Source organism: Notolepis coatsorum, assembly GCF_963971535.1.
Source record: "Notolepis coatsorum genome assembly, chromosome: 1".
NCBI classification, from domain to species: domain Eukaryota; kingdom Metazoa; phylum Chordata; class Actinopteri; order Aulopiformes; family Paralepididae; genus Notolepis; species Notolepis coatsorum.
The window spans coordinates 220,653,008-220,676,242 of record NC_140165.1 but is presented as its reverse complement, the minus strand read 5'-3'; the positions used below and the strand labels follow the sequence as shown (position 1 = coordinate 220,676,242).

Sequence of the window (23,235 nt, the reverse complement as noted above, 5' to 3'; positions counted from 1 at the left end):
GAAATTGACCATAATCACGTGGCAGCCATTTTTCTCTGATTTGTTGTCCTCAGATTGGGACAATGTGACTTTGGCACCTCGGTGACCGAGAATAGGTTTCTGGTTCTTACGGTTTCTGGTTCTCAAAGCTCTTGATGCGTCCGATCTCTCCGCTGTAGACCTTGTTCATGTTGAGGTCAGTGTGCTCCTTCAGCTCGTACTGCCGGATGCTGTGTGGGAGGAGGGCAGACAGCCTACAGTCACCATCTTCATACACACATGTACATTAAACATATACATGCAATAAAGAGTGTATTATGCTGAAGGGAAGAATAATAACTATTTTATTTGTTTTTTATTTAACCCTTTCACTACCACACTACAGACGGTTAACCATCTGTAGTGTGGTAGTGAAAGGTTAATCTTCTGTAGTGTGGTAGTGAAAGCGTTAACCCTGTGTAGTGTGGTAGTGAAAGGGTTAACCTTCTGTAGTGTGGTAGTGAAAGGGTCAACCTTATGTAGTGTGGTAGTGAAAGCATTAACATTCTGTAATGTGGTAGTGAAAGTGTTAAGCCTTTGTAGTGTGGTAGTGAAAGGGTTAACCAGGCAGGTCAATTAAGATCAAATTCTTATTTACAATGACGGCCTGGTGAGAGGACAAAAGGGACTCTCGAACGGTAACAGGGAAAAGGGACAACTGTGCGTGAGGTTGTTTGTAGAGCTAAATCTATATTTTATATTATTGCTATGTGTCCATTGTCATTGTCAATTGACAGTATAAACCTTCCCTTCAATATGCCATAAAGATTTTTTTTTCCATCAATACGTTCCTGTTTTATAGCGTCGTGAATATGAACTATATACCGCAATGGTCTGGGGTAATTCCTGCGAAGCTAGTTATAGGGCGCTAAGCTAATAACGTTAAATCGCTTGGCGTTTCGGCCCTACACAAGCTAGAGTTACAAATCAAAATGCATATGATCGGTATCATGTTCCACCATGAATGCATGAAAGGGGGGGGGGGGCGGGGGAAGTCGTTTCTGATTATTGATTACCAATAACGGCATTCGTTATTGCAACATCATACGCTGACCGGGTGGATGGCTATGAGAACAAGGCCCGATCAGGCTGAAATTGACGTCAAATCGCTCTTACCTGTGGCCGGTTGGATTCCAAAAAGAATTTCCCAGTTATTTGATCGCAATCTGGTAATAATAATAATAATAGATTTTATTTGTAATGCGCATTACAATTGCGGGGCAAATCTCAAAGCGCTGGTAGATCGATATGTCTATTGGCTGATGCTATATTCCTTTACTGCATACTGAATTCGGCGTTGCAAAAAGTATTCCAGGCGATCTGGTGAAGCCATAGCTTTAGGCTAACAGAAAAACGAACCCGGAGCGAAAAAAAAGTGACACCCGGTCTGCAACAGGGGAAACTGCATTATCGAGACAGCGCCAATACCAGGATCTGGCAGGTACTGCACTTTCGGAGTCCCGATATGCCTTTTCCAGCCAAAATACAGCTCTGTGACATTGAGTAGGATATTAAAATGGAATAAAAGCAAAACAGAGTTTACCACATATATATACGTGGTTGGCCTTCAAAGGATGGCGCCCAATCACGTATTTATAAGTGGTTGGCCAGGAATGTGTTAACAATGGTTGAGGGCCAGCTTTTGTAAACAAACGTGGGGCTTTTTGTACAGCTAAATCTATACTTTATAGTATTGCTATCTGTCCATTCTCATTGTCAATTGAGTCCATAAACCGTCCCTTCAAAAAGGCTTAAAGAAAAAAAAATGCATCAATAGGTTCAAATTTTATAGCGCCGTGAATATAAGCATTATAGCGGATTTGGTCTAGTATATTTTCTGGAAGGCTAGTTATAGAGCTAATAGCTGCTAACGTTATATCCAATGGCATTTCCGTTTTACAGATGCTACAGAAATAATTCAAATGATATTCATATGATCCGGACGATCCCAAAGCATGTATGCATGAAAGGGGGGGGCGGGGGACGTCGTTTATTATTATTGATTACCAATAACCGTGTTCGTCTAAGTAGCCACATACGCTGGTCGGCTGGTTGAGTATCATAGCAAGCTCTGATCGGGCTGTAATTTACGTGAAAAAGATCTTACCATGAGCCGGTGGGATCCCCCCGAGCATTTCCCCGTTATCAATCGCCATCTGGTAGATCGATATGTCCATTGGCTGATGATAAATCCGCTTATTGCATGGTGAAATCTGCGATTCGAAACGTATTCCAAGCTACAGGCTGCAGATCAAGAATCGTGCTACTGAAATCTCCGTTGAAAGAAAACAAAGAGACTGATCCGTTCGCCCACAGGGCACATTGCAGTAGCGCGATAGCGCCCCCTAAGAGGATCTGGCCGGTATTGCACATTGTCGAATTCATAGAGTAGGGAAGATCTGCAGTGCCGCTCGGCGACCTTGAACAGGTTATTAAAATGGAATAAAAGCAATAACAACTTCCCATGGATATATCCGTGCCTCTGTCCACAACGCATGGACTCGAAAGCCGGATATATCCGTGCCTGGGCACCAATGTGTTAACACGTGTTTCGATTCCACCCGTTGAGGACCAGAGCCACGAGTTAACTCGTGGCAAGTTGTTATTGTTTTATTCCATATTAATAACGGTATTAACGTCCCCGATCGACTTGCAGGATCTACCCGCATATTTGATTTCCGAAACATGCAATACCGGCCAGATCCTCTTAGGGGCGCCATCGCTCCACTGCAGTATCATTGAGGCCGAATGGGAAAATTATTTTTTTTATTGTCTAGGGGCGTTTCATATGAGCCTGGATCCCAGCCGAACATCCTCCATCTTTGATCACGTTACCGAACGCAGATTTCAGCCTGGAATAATGGGATTTATGATCAGCCAATGGACATATCGATCTACCAGATTCCGATGAATAATGACGAAATGCTGCCGGCGATCACATGGCCTGACGGTAGGATACTATTCACCCAAATTACAGCCGGATTGGACATTGTTGTAACACGCAAGCGATCGATCAGTTGAATGTGGCTACTTGAACGCACACTGTATTGCTAATCAATAATATTAATCGGCGTCCCCCGCCGCCCCCATTTCATCCATAGATGCTCTGTAATAGTCCGGATGCTAAGCAGTTTGTTTTATTTCATTCGTATATATACAACAGAAATGGCGTTTGATATAACGTGACTAGCCTTTAGCCTCATATCTAGCTTCCCAGAAAAAAGACAAGACGAAAACTGCGATAAAGCTTATATTCACGACGCTATAAAATGACAACCAACCGATGGATTTTTATTTTCTTTAAGCCATTATGAAGGCACGGTTTATGCACTCAAGTGACAATGAGAATGGACAGATAGCAATACTATAAAGTATATATATAGCGGTTAGAAAGTACATCGGTTTGTTGACAAACCCTGGTCGTCCAGAACCATATTACACTGCAAACCGTGGTCGCCAATGTGTTAAGAACAAATTATTATTTACAATGACGGCCTGGTGAGAGGACAAAAGGGACTCTCGAACGGTAACAGGGAAAGGGGACAACATTTTCTATAAATAAAATAGAAAAGAGACAGACGATACATACATCACAGAGGTAAGGGAAATAATTAAAACGCACAACAAACAACAACAACAACAATCACAATGACAACAACAAGAATGAAAATGTGCAAGAACCTGGATTCATCTCCAGAAGCCTCGACTCCAAAGTGCTCACAGACAGCTGGCCAGAACTGCTCCCTCCACGAGACAAAGTCTTCCTCCAGACTGCAAAACATCAAACCAGCCAGGAGAGTCAGGCTCACGCTGCGTAACGTCAATCACACTTCCACATAACGTCAACAACACAGAGCTATCGTTAGCCATCTGGTTAAGCCCTTTAGCCGCTAAAGCACCACCCCTGTGTGCTGCTATACTAAGTAAAGACACAAAAAAAAGCCAGGCTATGAAACTGATGAATTAATACACGTTTGTGAATGTGTTACAGAATTTTGCAGCCTGTTGGTGCTAACGTCAGTAGCTAGCATCCACCAAAAGCTAGAAGGTACATCGCTCTACTACTAGGCTAAGCTAAAGCTAACGTTGCCTCCCCTCTGCAAAGAATAGAGAGTAAATAGTGTGCTGTCCATGGTTCTGAAACAGCAGCATTGAAACAAGAGTTGAATTCAGACGTGTGGTAGGTTATAAATGTTAACTTCCGTTAGCTAAGCCAACAAGATCAACTTTGTTACCATTCGCAATGTACGTTATCAACGCGAAGAACGTAACGTTAGCAACGTTATGCAACGCTGCAGATCACTTTTTGTGACAATGCTTTGCATCTATGACACTGATCACTTATTTTTTTTTAAATCCATGTGATTAAAGTCTTGTTGAGAGTAATTATTCTTGTGGGTCACTCACTTGCCATCGTCATCTCCCATTCCCAGGTCGTAGATGCGTTGGCCTCCTAGTTCTTCCAGCCTCTTGTCCACATATTTCCCCATGGCGTTGTAGTGTTCATACGTCTTATTTCCCAGGCCAAACACCTGAAGGAAGGACGGAATGCAGTAATAAGGTCAACGACCAGATGTAGGCATGATTGCTAGCGGATTTTGCTGTAGAAAACTACTGACACACACACACACACAAACACGTACGTACACACACGCGTGTGCGCGTACGTACGCAGGCACGCACACACACACACGTACACACACGTACACACACACACCATGACCATGTTTACATGTGGGCTACAACTGGATAATATCTACGCTGCCCAACCGAGAAACAGACGGATTGTTTAATTTGATTAAGTGTGCACAAGCACTTTTGAGTTTCAGTCAGTTCAAATGATGTGCCAACAAGAAGTTGCTCAAATACAAGAGCATGACAGCTTGGTTATATAAATCATCTGCATATTGCCTTTAGCAGTTTATGTGCTCATGTGTCCTCTTGTGAACTCTTTTGTACAACAATGACAAAATTCCCCTTCAAAACAAAAGACGCCCCCCCCCCCCCCCCCCCTCTCTCTCTCTCTCCGTCTCTCTCCGTCTCTCTCCTTCCTTCCCTCCCCCCTCTCTCTCCCTCCCTCCTCTCTCTCTCCCAGTCTCTCCCTCTCTAATTAATGCAGTCATGCCAGTCTCGGACCGAGAGACAATGGGACTGAATGGCAGAAGGAAGGATGTGGCTACGCTAGAGAATCAGGCTAGATTTCCCACAGTCAGAAGTTAAATTCTTCACTCAATTGGGAGCAGGGACATTGGACCCCAACAATGGCAAACTAGAAAAGACAGCACGCACATGGCATACAGCTGAAGCCAGCATTCAAAGCCCATTCTTCAGCGTGCAGCACACAAAGTAGAGTGGGGAATGAGCAGTCAGGGACCTCACCTCATGATTCGATTATGATTGTTAGGGCCACGATTCCATTATCAATCTATTCTCGATAAAGCATGATGAATCACAATTTTTTTTAATTCGATCCCATTCAATACATTGTGATTTAAAAAGAAAATGTGTTTATGCCATTTCACTGCACAGTAGTGAGAGGCGGTGGTGCACTGGCTAGGTGGCTAGCAGCACTGTTGGATGACCGATATTAACATTCTTGTTATGGCCGCTAACACATATTATCGCTGGATGGCTGGACCACTGGATCATTGGATGGGTCAAACAGAGGAATAATTTCCCCATGGGGATTAATAAAGTACAACTTAACTTCACTTGGGTAATCGCTAATGGACGGCAAATATCTTCAGCTTAAAGCTACAATGTGTATGATTTTCAATCACAGATTTCTTTGTTTTAATGTTACCCCAAAACATATCTAAGGGTGGACACACTGACTCACGGTCTAGTGTGAGGAGTCTCATTGACCTGTTTAGCAGCAGTGCAGATATATTCCATTCTGAAGTTTCAAAGAGAGGCTTGCCCTTCTAACCAAATCAGAGATACTCAAAAGGGAAATTTGTTGGAATAAGCACTTCTGGTTATTGAATCTCTGTGGTCCTCTTTCAGCACAGTCCGGCAAATGAGGACAATGTAGACTTAACTAAACAACCACAACATTGTGCGCTTATTCCAACTAATAGTTTAGCAGGAAGAGCCTCCCAGTGAAACTTGGGAATGGAATATCTCTGCACTGCTGCTACTCTGGTCAATGAAACTCGCTCACAGTAGACCGTCAAGTCAGTGTGTCCATGTTAAGATGTATTTTGGAGCAAAAGAAAAACTCAAACGGAACAATCTTACTAGGGATGCACCGGTCCGATATTGATATCGGATATTGGCCCCGATATGACTAAAATAGCTGGATCGGGTATCGGGGGGGGGGGGGGGGGGGGGGAATATATATATATATATATATATATATATATATATATATATGGGATAATTTTTTTAATAATAATATTATAAAAAAATTAAATAAGAAATAACAATTCAGTACATTTATATCCATGTGTTAATTTGTTACATTTTGTTTTGCTAAGATAGTAAAGTAATGGTTTAAGTCAAGCCTGATGTTGCCTTGCACAAAAGAATGATCCCAGTCTCTTCCACACAGTGAGGCATACAGTTTATTAATTGAACAATGGGTATCGCATCGGTACTCTGTACCGGCAGATACCCAAAGCCCAGGTATCGGGACTGAAAAAGTCGGACCGGTGCATCCCTAAATCGTACACATTGTAGCTTTAAAGGCGGAAACACTCACGGTGTAGTTGACTCCGGACAGGTCCTCGTCGTCGTTCTCCTGCAGCCAGTCATAGAAGTCCTGGGCGTTGTCCGTCGGGTCTCCCTCCCCATAGGTGGCCATGCAGAAGATGGCCAGGGAGTTGTTGATCTCCGACAGACGGGACAACTCACCCTGGAGCCACACAAGAGCAAGAGTACGAGTTAGTGGAAGGATGTGATGGCTTTGTTTTCTTTGTTTCACATGCATTCAGCTCAAATATAGTTTCAAATATTGTCTCACTTAATATTTAATATCACTCGCCTAATATTCGTATTAAGAAAACGATATCAAATCAGTATGGTCATTTAGTAAATACAGCACTTGGAAAGTGGTTATGCAATGACACTAAAGAGATTATGATCGTTGAACCAACGATGTTGAGTCTAGTCGGGCTCCATGGAACGTCGTATTGAAAGAGACCAACAAGTCTGCATTCTGATGCTACCATTCATGATATACCATCCCTTGCCAGCTCTATTTGTCTATGGAAAAGTTCCCCTTCTTTGCAGGGCTATAACTTGTTAAATTCTATTGCTAAATTGCCATTATTAGGGCCCATTCAAGGTCCTATATGTATTGTTCATTGTGTAGCAACGTTAAACTTTTTCATTCACATATTCATAGTAAAATATGGTCTAAAGTATAAGTATGTTTTCATCTCTTTCTGCAGCTTTCTCCAGAACGTGATTTATAGCCCCAAATGCATTATATTGATGATGAAATACAGTTTGGTAGGAATCTGTGCGAGATAAAAAATTTCAATTGGACGTACTTCTAGAAGTTTCTACGTATCATCTGATGATGACCGGATGGGCGGGGGATCGTTTATAATTCCGTGGGCAGCGTTATATCATTCATCTAGTGTGGGTGATATGATCATCAGAGCAGTTTATATCGAACACGTTCAAAAATAACGCTGAATCTTACAGTATCTTCCTCGCGCCGTTGGACGATGAGCGTGTCAACTGAAATATTCCTATTATGGGATGTAGAAATACGCAATCTATTTCCAGGTTGTATAATAGTATATACGTCCAAATCATGTTGTTTATCGAGTTATTGGCAACGGATCGCTATGTATTGTGTCGAGATCGAGTCCCGGGACCTATAGAGAGTGCCCGGAAGTAATATGGACGATCAGCACTTCAACCACATAACTTCCTGTTTGGCGCTTCTGCCGATCGGCCACCAGATGGCGCTCTTGAACCGCTAGAGGTTTGAGAGGAGCTCAGAACTGTGTGTGAAGGCTGCGGATGGAAAATATGATTCCGATCACAGATTTTTGAAATATTGATATTAAAGAGGAGTTACGGCGTCCTCTGCAACTTGAGCATGGCGGGGAAGGACGCCTAAACACGTTTTCGGCACTTAAAGTGTTAAAATGAGAGACGGTGAATCGGAACCGCTTCTAGATCTTCATCAGATCCATTTCAGATTGACAAGCAGAACAAAAGGTAACATTCTTTTTCCTTTCGTACGTCACCCTCAGGAAATCACCTATGACTTCTGCCCACTTTCCCAATTGTGATTCCGTTTCTGGTTGCTGGACTTTGTGGCAAAGATGCCAAGTAGTGCGTAGGGCTGGGCGATTAATCGATGAATTTGAATTCATGATTTTGGAAGATTTTATTTTTTTAGATGAAAATCGATTTTCACAACAACAAAATTCTTTTTTCAAGAGTCACCTTTTATTTTACAAAAAGTGATGTTTGGTGAAAGTTATATTTGCACTTTATTAATCCCAATAGGGAAATTCATTCTCGTTTGATGATCAACAGGCACCTTTTATTTGTTTTAAGTGAAGTTTGGGGAAAAAGCAAGTTATTGCACTATTAATCCCAATAGGGACATTCATCTTTGTTTGATCAAGAGTAACCATTTATATATATATTATAGTGCTGTCAGGCGATTAAAAGAATTTATCTAATTAATTACAGGATTTGTAATTAACACTTTGATCGCCATGGGTTAAATTCATAATTTACCATCCCTCGCCAGCTCTATGTCTATGGAGAAGTTCCCCTTCTTTGCAGGGCTATAACTTTTTTAATTCTATTGCTAAATTGCCATTATTATGGCCCATTCAATGTCCTATATCTATTGTTCAGGGTGTAGCAACGTTAACATTTTTCATTCACATATTCATACTAAAATATGGTCTAAAGTATAAGTATGTTTTTATCGTTTTCTGCAGCTTTCTCCAGAACTTGATTTATAGCTCCAAATGCATTATATTGATGATGAAATACAGTTTGATAGCAATCGGCGCAAGATAAAAAATTTCAACTGGACGTGGTTCTAGAAGTTTCTACGTATCATCTGATGATGACCGGATGGGGTGGGCAGCGTTAGATGATTCATCCAGAGTGGGTCATATGTTCATCATAGCAGTTTATATGGAACACGTTAGAATATAACGCTGAATCTTACCGTGGCTTCCTCGCGCCGCTGGCAGATGAGCGTGGAACAGAATCTTTTCTATTATGGGATGGAGAAATGCCCGATCCATTTCCAGGTTGTATAATAGTATATACGTCCAAATCATGTTGTTTTTTCGAGTTATTTGCACCGATCGATGTTCACTGTGTCAAGACGGAGTCTCTAACGATAGCGAGTGCCCGGACCACATATGGATGAGCACTTCCGGTTCAAAGGGTCATTTCCGGTTGGCGATCTGCCGATCGGCCACCAGATGGCGCTCTTAAACCGCTAGAGAGTTGAGTGGAGCTTTGCAGTGTGTCTCAGGGCTCCGGAGGGGAAATATGATTTCGGTCACAGATTTTTGAAATATTGACATCAAAGACGAGTTACGGCGTCTTCGGCAGAATGAGCATGGCTAGGAATGACGTCTTAACTCGTCATCGGCGATCATAGTGTTAATTAATCTAATTAATCGCATTTTAATCGCATAACCATTTGATGCCTGATATTCTATATTCTATAATCATATGTGTCCGGATGGCAGAATTCAGTACTGTATCTACAAAACCTTCTGTTTAATCATCTTCCATCTATTAATTTGCTTAGATTTTTCAGGTCTGGTCAATTTGAGCATGGTGTTATTCACAGTCAAAGATAAAAAAAAAATGTATTGATATTCTCATTTGGTTCATTACAATTTACTCAAAATACAATTTTCATTCAATCAATCACCGCACAGATTGATTAATTGAATGAAAATGTTATTAACAGATTGCAGAATGGGTACAATACAGTACGGCTCAATACACACAATTGTTAAGGGGATGCAGACCCATTTTCAATTCATAATGCATTGTAAGTAAGGGTGCAACTTGCAATCCATTCTTTGTGGATCTAGCCCACAGTATTTCTGACACTGGAAATACATTCCCTGAGATTCATAGATGTCCCTAGAATCAGATACCAAGAACATGCAAATGGACCATATTAAAAAAAAAGTCTGTAAATGTGTATTCTACATTCTTATTAAATTCTTAAAGATTTTTTATTATTTTTATTTTTTGTAATTAATTTTGAGTTAATTTTCATAACGCGATAATTTGCTGTGTAATTAATTAATCTAATTAACGCGATAAATTGCCAGCCCTAATATATTACTATTTAATTTTTTTAAGTGAAGATTGGTGAAAGTTAGGTTTGCACTTCAATCCCAATAGGGAAAATCATCTTGGTTTTTTTGTGTCAAATAAAAACAAAGCTTATTTGAATGATTTCCTTGGCGTTTCTAGTTTTTAAGAGAAAAAAATAGATTAAAATCATAAATCGGATGTGGTGTGAACAAATCAGAGATAAAAATTTTAGGCCATATCGCCCAGCCCTAGTAGTGCGGATAACAAAATAAATAATACATCTATATGGACAAAACTGCTGAGTTGAGCTCATTCTCCTTGTGAACTAGACCAGACAGTTGCGTCGTCCGTGTGGGATTTCTCCCTCACTTGCACAAGCGAGTTTGTGGTGGTTAACACTGTCGCCTCACAGCTAGAAGGTCCGGGGTTCGATTCCCGCTTGGGGACCAGGTTTCTGCGTTGCCAGGTACCCAGGTGGGGTATCTCCCGGGCCTTTGTGTGGAGTTTGCATGTTCTCCCCATGCTCGCAAGGGTTTCCCCTCCAGAATATAAACGCAGTGGAAAAACATGCAGAACAGATCGCTAACGCTGTCGCATCCCTGACTAAGACGGATAGGAGCACTTGGATTGGTCCCCGGGCTCGGCCCCACGCCGCAGCCCCTATCTGCTCTCGGCTGCCCTTGGGGGAAGGACGACAGGATGGGTGTTTGTGTCGGTGCATGGTGACATTGTCAATGTGTGGAATGAATAAGACATGTTCAAAGTCCAGTTTAATCTTAATCTTTAACGAGTGCCACCAAGTCAAATATGAACTCACATTTCCCCCCCAAAAGGTTGCATATGCAGCTAAAGCCCTGAATTAAGGTCCTGAATGAGCTACTGCACAAAAACAACAAAAAACTCACTAAAAGTCACACAGCAATGACAGCATGAGCGCTGCAACTTTGCAGAGAGAGAGAGAGAGAGAGAGAGGCAGAGGGCCTCTTCCATTGTTTAAAGAGCGGGTTGGGTGAGGTTGGGGGGGTTCTGAGCCATTTTTAGAACAGAAGCACTCGCCATCTGATCGCCGATGAATGCAAATCTTTTCTAAGGTGTTCCGCAAGGTCTTGGTGATTTGGGGGGGATCGTTCATAAATTGTTCATCAATTGGTTAAATCAATGGTTAAATGATGCACCAAATCTGTAACAAATTATGTCATGCCAACATTACTAGAGGTAGTTTTAACCTCTGTTCTTTTCTGGTTTTATTTCTGGGTTTTGCCTATAACATATTGTTTAATTTGTTGTGGGGCAATCTTTGTCTGTGTTTTTATTTACATCTACACAAAGGCAGCATTCCGTAAAGCTGACGTGACGTCAGGTGGGTCGTGTGAGGAGTCCACAATGCACAATGCTCACAGGACATTGCCGGCTGTAATTGAAATGTCTTCTAGCCACATCACCCTCCAGTCTTGGTAACGCCAAGTGTCTCAGTAGTTTGAGCATGGACCACACATATTCAACCATTTCGAGGGGGGGGGGGAAACATATCGATTGCGCATTGAGCGGCTAAAAGTGGCCAACGGACTGCCACATTGCCGGCATGTTGCTAGCTAGCTAACGTTAGCCAAAGACAGGACAGTTCAGCCGGCATCCACATTACAGCCGGCTGCCTTGCATTGTGAGCTGCCTCACATAACCCATCTGATGTCATGGCAGCTTTATGGAACTCTACCTGCAGACCGTTGATTGGTCAATGGAAATCAGCCGTCGTCAGTCCATGTTGATGTTTGTGGTATTTCACCACACTACAAGCTCCAGCTAATATCTTAGCTACAATTACATTGTATGAAGTAAGCAAGTGAAATGGTGGCAGGTCAAGTATTTAAAGATTGTTATTGTCCATTACTAGAAGGCAGGCAGAGTAGATTGCACTACAAGCTCAGCAACATGAAATGTGGCATATAATAAACTGATAAATCGTATAATAAACTGATAAATCTATGCACAAAAGCAATAATTGTTCAGTTACACGAAGATGTATGAACTAAGCAGGTGAAATGTTTGCAGGTTGAATGTAAGATAAAGAGTAAAGATCGCTATTTATTGACACTTTCGCACTGCCGTGCCTCCGTTCAACTTGTAATCAACAAGGCTTTGGAGAAAGAGCATAACGTATGGGGAATGAGAGAATCCAATCACCTAAACGGGTCACTCAAATATTTGAGAAATAGGAAAATTGCTGGATCTTAATAAAAAGTTACCTGCGATCGAGTCAGAGAGGTAGACAGAAATATTTTAACTCCTTTCTCGCTGTTGCGCCTACATTCATCTTGTTAACAACAAGGAAAGGCTTTGAAACTCGTAAAAAAAAAAAAAAACATGTCATCCCTCTTCCTCTCCGACTCAATCGCTTCCACTCTCTTTTTGCATTTGACAAAATAGCTGTATATGATAAAAAAGGGTTCCCACAGACATCGCAAAATGAAATTCAATGACTTTTAAGTACTTTTCCAAGCACTATTTTTCATTTTCAAGGATGTTACTCAAAGGATACAATTCACTTTTAAATGCTGTTTTTTTTAAGCATCTTCTTGGCCTGCTTGCCAGCTATAGCAAGCTAGAGCATCACACGCGAAGAAATGAGGAAAAGCAGTTGGAGCGTGCGAAACAGCGATTAGTTAGATTTGATTCAGTTTTCAGTGATTTATTTGTTTAAAAAAAATCAAGCTTTAAAGGAACACGCCAACTTTTTGGGAAATTAGCTTATTTGCCATCTACCCTGGAGTTAGACAAGTAGATACATACCTTTTTCTTCTCTGTGCATGCATTAGGCTTAGGGAACAGCCGCACCGTTAGCCTAGCTTAGCGTCATTCACTGAAAGTAGGTGTGCCAGTGTAGCCTAGTTCCCAACAGTCACGAAATACACTAAAATACAACTCCTAAAACTAAAACCTGTAAACATGTTGTGACCTATGTATTTACCACGTGGAGAATTTTTTTAATAAAAAAATGACATTTTAGTTTTCCAAGCAGATATATACAGATATATATTTTGCTGAACCACTGCTGCCTGGGCGCAGTGATTTCATCACCTCAAAAGCCCTGTTTTTCAAAAAACAATAGCCCACGCAGCAGTGGTTTCCCAAAAAAATGTGGCGTGTTCCTTTAAGCACTTCAAGGACCTTGTGCGAACCCTGTGATAATGGTTAATTCAAAACCAAATGCCCATGAAAAAGTACAGCATGGCCTCAACACAACGTGAAATGTGAAACGCCCGCCAGCAAGCAGACCAACCCCTCCCTCTATTGTCTCAGCTCCTCCTACCTACATTTTACAACACAGGTCAAATGGCATGGTACAGTAGGTCTCTTGAGGAGCTCATCTGTAGAGCTTGCGTCTCTCTGCGCAAATGTAAAAAGATAATTGTGAAGAAAGAGAACAATTCCCTTTTTCATTCAAAATTGCCAGAGGCTAATATACCCCTTTCTAGATATGGTGCCACAGGCACATAGGATGTGGAATTACAAAAGGTGGCAAGCTACCAGCATCGCTGTTGTACAGAAACATAAGGTGAATAAGAATTGATTGTTTCCGTGATCATGTATGTGCTGAGGAAGTGTTATGACCCTAGGATTCCATGACACCCATGGTATATTTAAGTTAAATTGAACTCCTCAATATCCATTTTATCTTGTGACAAAAGTTTCAGAGTTCGATCTTGCTCTGTTTAGGAGGAAAATGGTATAAAGAATTGCAGTAACTACAAAATCACTGGATAGTCAAATAACTTTAAAGCCATTTTTCTCAGTTTAACCGTTCGGTTAACCGTCTGTAGTGTGATAGTAAAGGGTTAACCTGCTGTCGTGTGGCAGTGAAAGTGTTAACCTTCTGTATTGTCGCAGTGAAAGGGTTAACCGTTTGGTAGTGGGGCAGTGAAACGGTTAAATCGGTCATGTGGTTTTATGTTCTTGGCTCCACTGTGGCTGTCCTCACCATGTCGTACTCCTCGGGGTCGGCCGCCATGCCCTTCATGCCGTAGCGCTGGGCGTCTTTGGACAATCTGTTGGAAAACTCCTCCCCCGTGCCCGTCTGAGAGCCGTAGAACACCACGATGTTCTTCCCCTGTTGACATGCAGACAGGTTTACAGCGCGCTCCCAAAGATTAGTTCATAGACGGTTTCAACTCGACAGTTTTGCCAATTGATGATTTGTTGGAAAAATTCCTGTCAGTTTTTCATTGAAAAGGCTACTCCCCTTAAAAAGGAACACGCCAACATTTTGGGAAATTAGCTTACCGAAGATAGATACCAGTTTCCTCTCTGTGCGTTCAGTAGAAAGCTATCTGGCTGCATGTTAGTCTAGCTTAGCACAATGAATGGAAGCGGACATGACCGGTTAGCCTTCAGGAGAGGTGTTAGTTGGACAATGCCTTGGCTAACTGGTCATGTCCGCTTCCATTCATTGTGCTAAGCTAGGCTAACATGCAGCCAGATAGCTTTCTACTGAACGCAGAGAGAGGAAACTGGTATCCATCTTCTTGTCTCTCTCTGGAGAAGACAATAAGCTAATTTCCCAAAATGTTGGCGTGTTCCTTTAAATAGTCAAATGCATTTTGCATAAAAATGTTGCCCCATGTCGACTACAACCAGGTGTAATTGCATTATTCTTCCCGTTTGGGACCTTTGAGTTTTCAACCAAAAGGCGATGGGTGCGCTGCGCCGTCACTTATTGGGAATTCAATGTGGCCAAAATGGCTTCTATTTACAATCATCTTGGAGGAATCATAAGGCTGAGCCGCCCCACCCGCCCCCAAAAATGTATACCTGTGCAAATTACCTTTTAAGGCCTTAAATTGAGAATTGAATATGTTTCAATACCCCGCAGATACCCTGTATATATATACACACACAATATAATTATTTATTCTTCATCACGATTCAAACCGAATAGAGTGCATCACTAGTACTACACACAGAGTGCCAAACATTGAGTACATTATCCTTGCTCTACGATGTTCCCATGATGTTTCATAATAAACAAAGACAAAACTATAACATAGAGGGCTCTCTTTTGCCATCCTCTTGATGTCTGAACTCCTAGCCAAACCACAAGAATTCAGTCAAAACCAATGCCATTTCTCAAGGCCAACTTGAAAGAAAACCCTGTCAGACTCTGAAGTCTCTTTCCAGACACAGGTCTAGACAAAGCCAGATCGGTAGGTAGGACCGTTTAATAAATCATCGTGCTCTTTGACCACATTGATCGAAGCAAGTCAAAAAGAAATAATTACTCACTGTTTTTTTCATCTTCTCAATGAAACTAGTCTCTCGTGTGGAGGGTGGTCTGGAAGAAAGAGAGTGAAACACGATTTACTCCGGAGTCCTCAGGCAATCGTCAACTGTTATTAGCAGTTGCCTAAAATGACAATGAAAACATTGAGCTGAACTGCGAACACAAAAAGTAGCCGACATGTTAAATCATACACTTCCTTTGGGATGTTATTAAAACATTAAAAAGGTTGTTGGTTGATCCTTTTCCTTCTCTGCAGGGATAGACGAGACATTCAAATTTTCCATGTGGCCTTGGATGTGAGAAAAGGCAGACGTACTTTCTATCTTCTAAGTAAACATTAACTGGTGGAGGTTGGGATGGCTGCGCTGTGACAAGGCTAGGAATACACAACACGCAGGTTTAGGAATACACAACACGCAGGTTTAGGAGACACAAGAGACAAGGTTCTGCTGCTTTATTTCTCCTAAGCCAGGGTGTCTTGGGTACTAAACCGTCTCTGGGCACGAGGCTCCCAGCCTGGCGACAGTGTCCTCACTCCCCTCATACAGTAGGATTCTCACCTCCTACCAAAATGGCACAATGCCACCAACAGAGCTTGTTGGCTGGGGTTGTCCTTTAAATTATAATAAATCACGTGTTGTTTTATCGATTAGTCGCATGTCGTTTACCTTCCAAGATGTCTCGAATACTATGAATTGTAGATGAACTTGTAAGAGCAAATGAAGCCGTGGCCAGGGTAAGTTAAAATGAACTCTCCAACATTTTGGGAAATGCACTTATTTGCCATCTTCTCCAGAGTCAGACGAGAAGATCGTCATCGGTTTCATCTCTGTGCAGCAGTTGTTGGAAGTTGTATTTGTTCACTTTTGACTGAGCTAGTTCTAGCTGCTCCCTACTGCTTCCAGTCCTCGTGCTAAGCTAGGCTAGCGTGTACCTGGACCGCTCTCAGAGGCTACTTGGACACACTTGTCTGGAGTGCTCCTTTAAGTTGTAAGACTACTCCCTTTTAGTGGATTAATCAGTGATTGACCAGTTGACCAAGGACTTGTTAGTTGATCCCTCTGCATGATTGTATGTGGGAAACACAACTTCAAATATTTGTCTATTAAATAAAATAAACATTGATTAGTCTATGACTATTAGTCAACCAAGTATTTCAACAAGGCATTGAGCAATCACAAAGTATTAGACCTACTCATAAAGTAAACAAACAGCAGAAAAGAACAAACTACCTCAGACAACTATATAAACTTCCAGATACATAGGAATACGTCAGTAAGATGAGGAATGGCTTTATTTTATGGATTAGCCTACACCTCGTGATTTTCTTCAAGTCTAAAGCTGTGTAAAGATTTACCTCTACAGAAACTCGGTAGTTACAAATGCTTGAATGGCGTTTAAAATCTCAACACAAATCCAAAAACATCACCCTTTGAAACAAAGTGAACCAACATTGCGCTTAAGATGAGTCTCTGCAGTTCCCATAATTTTGGGATGTTCCTTTAAAGATATATCATACGTTATTTTGACTTATCAGAGCACCCACCCCCCCAAAATGACCCGGTGGACCTTTAATTCAATTTATATCCACTAATTAATTTATGGAAAGGGGACAGATCAAACACCATTAGGGGAAAGGAAGCAGGGGGGGGGGACATTATCTCCCCAAATAAAAGGCAGAGCTGCAGCGTTCGGCATCAAAGGTCTTGATGAACTGAAAATTATAATGAGAAGACAACCGGCATAGTAGACGGCATCCCAAAGTAAAACTAATTCATTTCTAATTCATCAGTATTCATAGGCTTATGGCGACAGGGTAGCCAACAGGAGCCGAGTGCAATGTCAAGAGATTCCCAGGAAGATAAGAGAGAACACTAGCTCCCACCCCCCCCTCCCGCTTCTTCTAGCCCAACAAGGGCCTGACCCGTGTTATTTAATGGAGTGAACTCTCGTGCTTCGGAAGAAACTGGATGAATCCTAAATGTACTTTTCCAGAATATATGACCTCATCGTTGGGCTATTCGCAGTTTGAGCTGCATCTTGAGAACTTTATAGAAAAACGAAACAAACAAAAAAACATCCGCATCATTTCAGCTCCGCGTCTCAAGGCCAAAATAACAACAAATGTGCGACATTAGGAATCCCTCCGGAGAGCATGAATGAGGCAGAGCTGCAGACATGTGGGATCAGTGCTGAACACACCATGAAGGGGCCCCCGTGGTTGATATGAATTGCACTCCCAGGAGCGGTGTGAATTCCTGATAGAAATTCGAAGCAAGCCTTTGCCCTCAAGCCCCTGCATTCCAATATGGCTAAACATGTTCCGTCTGAACCATTATCAACTAGGCCTGTTCCGCCGGCTCCAGAATCACTCAACAAGGGTTTTATTTGTGTCGTTAGCTTAGAGCCAGACGGCTAAAGGGCATTAAAAACGGTTCCCTCCCAACAAGACCACAATGGAAATTGGCTGAATGTCTTTTGAGTGTTATCCTCCTAATGATTACTCTCATGTACAGGGTTTTTTCTACGCCATGTCAAAAAAGAAAACGCATTCGAATGAATGAATCCTCGATCATTCCAAGAATTCCTAGACCTTTTCAATCCCTGGACCATGTAAAATCACGAGAGACTCCTTTAAGTCTCACCCTGGGACCGGGGCTCATTAAAAAACATGCTTGACCTCGTATGACGTGAAGACCCACCAGAGACCGACCGTGTGACCCAATTTGGATCCCGACTGACCAAAAGAAAAAGAAAAAAAGAAATAACATGACGACATCCCCAAGAGGCTCTCAGTCTCCCGTTTCTCACTCTTGGACAGAGTTGTTGAGTAAGCAGTCTCTAAAGAGCCATACGACTAACACATGCAGGTTCTGTTTTACAGAAAACACTGGAACTATCAAAAAGGTTGTTTTTTTTCCTCTACTGACCTCTCTGCAGCATCTATCCTGTCTTCTGGCAGGGAGAACACACAGCCCATCGCACGTCGCCCGCTAGGCACGCCGTCCCACCGGCACCGCCAGCCCGGCCCGGCCACACCAGGAACCGCCGCGGGGCGCAAGAAACCCAAGAGCGGAGGCGCAGCGCTCCACGACCACGGGTGGAAAACAAACCGGGTGTGGGAGGCACACACACACAGCAGCACCGTGACACGGCTTCCCAAGAAACTGCTGTCTGCTTGTCACCTGAGAGCTCCCAGCACGATCTGAACCCTGCCTCTCTTCCTGTGCCCCCTCTCTCTCTCTCTCTCTCTCTCTCTGAAAGCCCAACAGCGTCCGTTCCCCCAGAGCCAACACACACACACACACAAAGTCTGCGAGCGCTGTCAACGTCTGGCAACTACCGAAGACAGACACAATGGTGGGAAACTGACTTTCCCATAAAAAAAAAATTATAAACGAGGAGTTTGCGGGACCCGCACTTTTGACTCACACAAACACACACTGAAGCACTCAGGGGTTGAAAATCCCTTCCCTCCTCATCCTCCTCCTCCTCCTCCCCACCCACCCACCCACCCTCCTCCTCCCCACCCCTTTCCCCTCTCCCAGTCTGAAAGGTGTTAGGAACAGGAAAACGTCCACCGCTCCGTTCGAGGCGCTTGGCGAGAGCTCTCGGAGGGACTCCTTCGTGGACCATTGAAGAGGCAGAGCTGTGAATGGTAGTTTCTTTTTTACTGAAGTGTCCCCCACCCCCCAAGCCCGGCACGCTGGAGGAGAGACAGGGGAATGTCATTACTATGGCAACCTCATTTATCATAAAAGGATTCCATTTGTGACATGGTCCTTCTAGTCCAATGGCAGAGAAGCTTAGCTTCCAAAGAGTGTGTGTGTGTGTGTGTGTGTGTGTGTGTGTGTGTGTGTGTGTGTGTGTGTGTGTGTGTGGAGGGGTGGGGGTGGGGGGGGTTCTGCGGGGCGGGGGGAAAGAAAACAAAGTAACTCGGGGCAAAGAAAGGGCTGCTTGTCTTTTGCCTCAACTTTCCACCTTTGGAGAGGACTTACAAAAGAGACTTGGCCGGCCGTCCTCGCTGGCTCTCCAGGGAACTTTCAAAATGGGTTTGGGGCCAAAAACAAAAGCCTGAACAGGAAAGACACGGAGGGCTACACCCCCTTCATAACACAGTTAGGTAACCAGCTGAGGGGAGGGGAGACTACGAGCTGCGTTCCCTTCCTGAACCCCCCCATCCTCTGTGCGAGAAAACCCTCTTCTTAGAGCTGAACATGCTCTCGCTCCCCCTCTCCGGAGCTTTTCCCCTCCACCAGCCAGCCTGCCTCCTGTTTTCACACATGGTCAGGGTCTCCCTCCCAGAGATTGAGATCAGCAGCCTGGCCGTGATCCGCTCCCCTCCAGCTCCGCCCTCCCAACACTGTCTCCATTCACATGACCAGTGCGCAGGCCCCTGGCCAGCCACTCAGCGAACGTGACTGTTCCCAGTCCCCACCCACGCCCCCTGTGCCTCCCACCAACCCCCACCCCACCCCCCTCGCACACTGAAACAAATCAGAGCCCCAGACTGGCGCTGTGTTCGGGGAGGAGGGATCTGTGCCGTGGCCGGTGGAAGTAGCGGCCTCCGAGACCCAGGCTGAGCTCCCATCACCGCACTGATGAGATAAGAGACGGACAGCGGGAAGTGGAGGGAGGGAGGGAGGGCCAGTGGACGTGACAGAAGTGAGTGAGTGATAGAGAGAGAGAGAACAAAGGTCACTCCCGCTGGAACGTTTACTAAATTCTCCAGAGTTCTGTGCACTCACACACTTTCCCCTTAAGGGTTTGTTTAATAACTACAAGCATGCAAACATACGAGAAGTTACCGATTATTTTTAAGGCAGAGTGACTAACTTCCTTTACCGGCTCCTTTATGAGCAACACCTGTTGAACAACAGGCTACAGAGCATGTACCTCTCAGGCTTGGGTCATACTGAAATTCCCTTCATTTGCTTTAAGAAAAACAACAATATAAGATATTATTGCCCCCTCCCCCCAAAAAGCTGAAAAGACACATAATATATTGCAGCTTTTATTTAGAAAGTTCAAACAATCGCGGCTGGGTGGCGTCACCAATGCAAGAGACTCCGGTCTCGAATCCGGTGTCAGCATTGCCTCCGGCTTGGGCCGGCCGTCATACTGGCTCAATTGGCAGAGTTAGAGGGTGGAAGTCGATGGGTGGGGATTGGACGTTGGGGACAGCGACTCCTACAGGTCGGTTGGGGGACGCCTGCACAGCAGAGACAGGAAGTAGCGGGGGTAGTGTGAGCCTCCCATGCGTTACACCTCGCCAATGAGAGTCCGTGCTGGCAGGTGAAAAGATGTGACAGGCTGCCTCCTCGTGTATCGGAGGGGACACGTGATGCAAGGCTTCTATCCTCCCTACAACCGACCAGTGGGGGGCATATGCGAGCAACGTTCAAGACAGGGTAGGGGAGAATTGGAAACACGAAATTGGGATGAGAAAAAAAAAATTTAAATAAGGAGAAAAAGTGGATAAAAAAAATAGTTCAAACAATCCTGCTGCTCGCTTGACACAGGCCTTTGCTACAACCCCTGCATGTCTCGGGGGAAGATTCAAGAATTTTGATTCCGACTTCCAATCAGAATTGATGAAGTGGGCAGTGACGGACATATAGGGCTGTAAAATTTACACTTTGACCAAATGTTTGCAGTCAGTGCATAGAACTCTGCATCCTCGACCGCCTTTTCCACACCTGACCCATCTGTGGCTCGGTAAGTAATATTGGGAATCCAATGTATTTACCATTTCCTTGAAAGTGTCTTTTTCAACTTGAAAGTGTCTTTTTCAACCGGATGGAGTCTGAGGCAGACTTGCGGTTTCTGTTGGATGGTGATTTTTAAGATGGGAGTGGAGATTTGTGGCGTTTCCATCTTTAGTCCAGACTTGTTTATCATACAGCTTACAAGCCACTTTGTTCACGCTCTCTGGCTCCCCTTCTAAGCTTGGTTTACAAACAAAGAATCGCCAAATAGGCGCATTTGCATTATGTTTTGCTAACGAGAGCCGACATCTTTCCGAGGTTTTCTCCACTACATAGGGTAACATTATGTACAGGGTCAGAACGTGGGCTCACATAATGTTACTTATTTTTGATAGGCTACAACAATGCAGTGAAAATGCAGTGAAACAGAGAAAGCAAGAGAGAAAGAGAGAGACTGACTGTAGCACAAGTTGCATGATTGAATATCATTCCGTTATCGGGGACACATGAGAGCCATTATGGTGGTCACGTGCACGATACGTGCATGATAATCTCATCATATCGCCCAAACCTACTGAACAGACACTCCCCTTGTCAAATTAATGACAAATAATGCCTTATGCAACACCAGAGGGGCCTATTCTTCAGCTGACACACACACAGCATAAGAAGTTATGTAACATAGAAACATGTCTGGTTTGGTCTGCGTGGTGTTGTTTTCGATACCATTGTCAGGTCTTGGTAGATCAGTCCGGCAGGAAGCTCTCACAAAGTCTCACTGTATTTCCACGTGGGACTGGACGTGTGGTGTACCAAAGGTTTTCAAAAGCTCTGGAGGGGAAGTTTGTCACTGAAGAGCTTACCCATTTACCCATCTCAAACCCGGCCCTCTTTTCTTGATCCTCCAATCACAACTTTGTTTGTCAACAGTCATGATTGGAGGATCCAGAAAAGAGTCCTGCTATGCCCCACCTTCCTCTGGAGGAAACCAAGACTAGTGGCAATCCTGTGCAACATAAAAACCAGTGGGTCTCAAGGGATTACAAAACAGCCGCTTATATTCAGTTCAAAATAAACAGTGACCACCACTGTTTTCAACATCATATAATATCACTTTTAGAATTCACCCGTTTCCCGGTTTCGATGAGTGCAAAAGAACTCTATGGAGATGTTTGTTTCATGATGTCAGAGACCCATGGGTGTCCATGTTATATATATATATAATATATATATATATATATATCATAATAATTGTAACTTAGGGGTACAATTCCCTGACTGTATTGAATAAGTATGGTATCATTAAACCACTACTGTCTTATGTACATTACTACTGGCCATACAGTACACAGGTATATGAGATGAACACATCCACAATAACACGGTTTCACACAAGTACTCGTTTAGAAGAATATTTATTATTATAGCAACGGTAGGTTACAGAATGATAACTATGAATAGCGCTTGTAAGGCGAAGAATGTGCATGAATAGGTCAAGAGCGTAAGTCCATTAGAATATTACGCAGGAGATAATGAATACCACCTGTATCATAGGAATTATATCTATGGTACACTAGTAGGGCAGCGGGAGATACTAGTAGGGTCCCTCCGGTTGTAGGCCAGCAGGGGAGAGGAATGTTCGAATGCAAACTCTGGATCAACGGGGAATCAATAAGCTCCAGCTACGGGAGGCGGTACATTACTCCCTTGATCGGCAGACGAAAGCAGCAGCTATAATCCAAGTATGCGTGCAGCATAGGTGAAAGCCAGCCAGCCTCTCCTAGAGACGGGCTCGAGTGATGTTCCTCACGGGTAAATCCCACACAGTAGTGGGTGTAGACGATTCTTAATCCAGCAGCCACGGTACCAAAGCAATATAATAGTCCAGCCGGAAAAGGCTCTGCATTCACCGGTGTAGATTCTCCGGTGCGCGGTACTTCACATTAACTAGGTCGAACT

General features: G+C 43.4%; 1 protein-coding gene across 2 annotated transcripts in view; it reads right to left on the bottom strand.

The window, feature by feature from the left end:
• LOC311239347 (NADPH--cytochrome P450 reductase-like) overlaps positions 1 to 23,235 on the bottom strand; it is an 85,429-nt gene that overhangs the window by 33,341 nt on the left and 28,853 nt on the right. Inside the window, exons 1-7 of one of the 2 annotated variants that reach the window (XM_084327653.1) lie at positions 18,499 to 18,747; positions 15,571 to 15,619; positions 14,270 to 14,398; positions 6,722 to 6,874; positions 4,426 to 4,550; positions 3,700 to 3,789; positions 111 to 209 (exon numbers count right to left, since the gene is read on the bottom strand). In XM_084327653.1, coding sequence (XP_084183779.1) covers positions 111 to 209; positions 3,700 to 3,789; positions 4,426 to 4,550; positions 6,722 to 6,874; positions 14,270 to 14,398; positions 15,571 to 15,619; positions 18,499 to 18,548 — 695 coding nt within the window. In that variant the 5' untranslated portion in view covers positions 18,549 to 18,747. Of the gene's footprint in view, positions 1 to 110; positions 210 to 3,699; positions 3,790 to 4,425; positions 4,551 to 6,721; positions 6,875 to 14,269; positions 14,399 to 15,570; positions 15,620 to 18,498; positions 18,748 to 23,235 lie in introns of those variants that run through there. The other variant, XM_084327652.1, reaches the window with a different exon arrangement.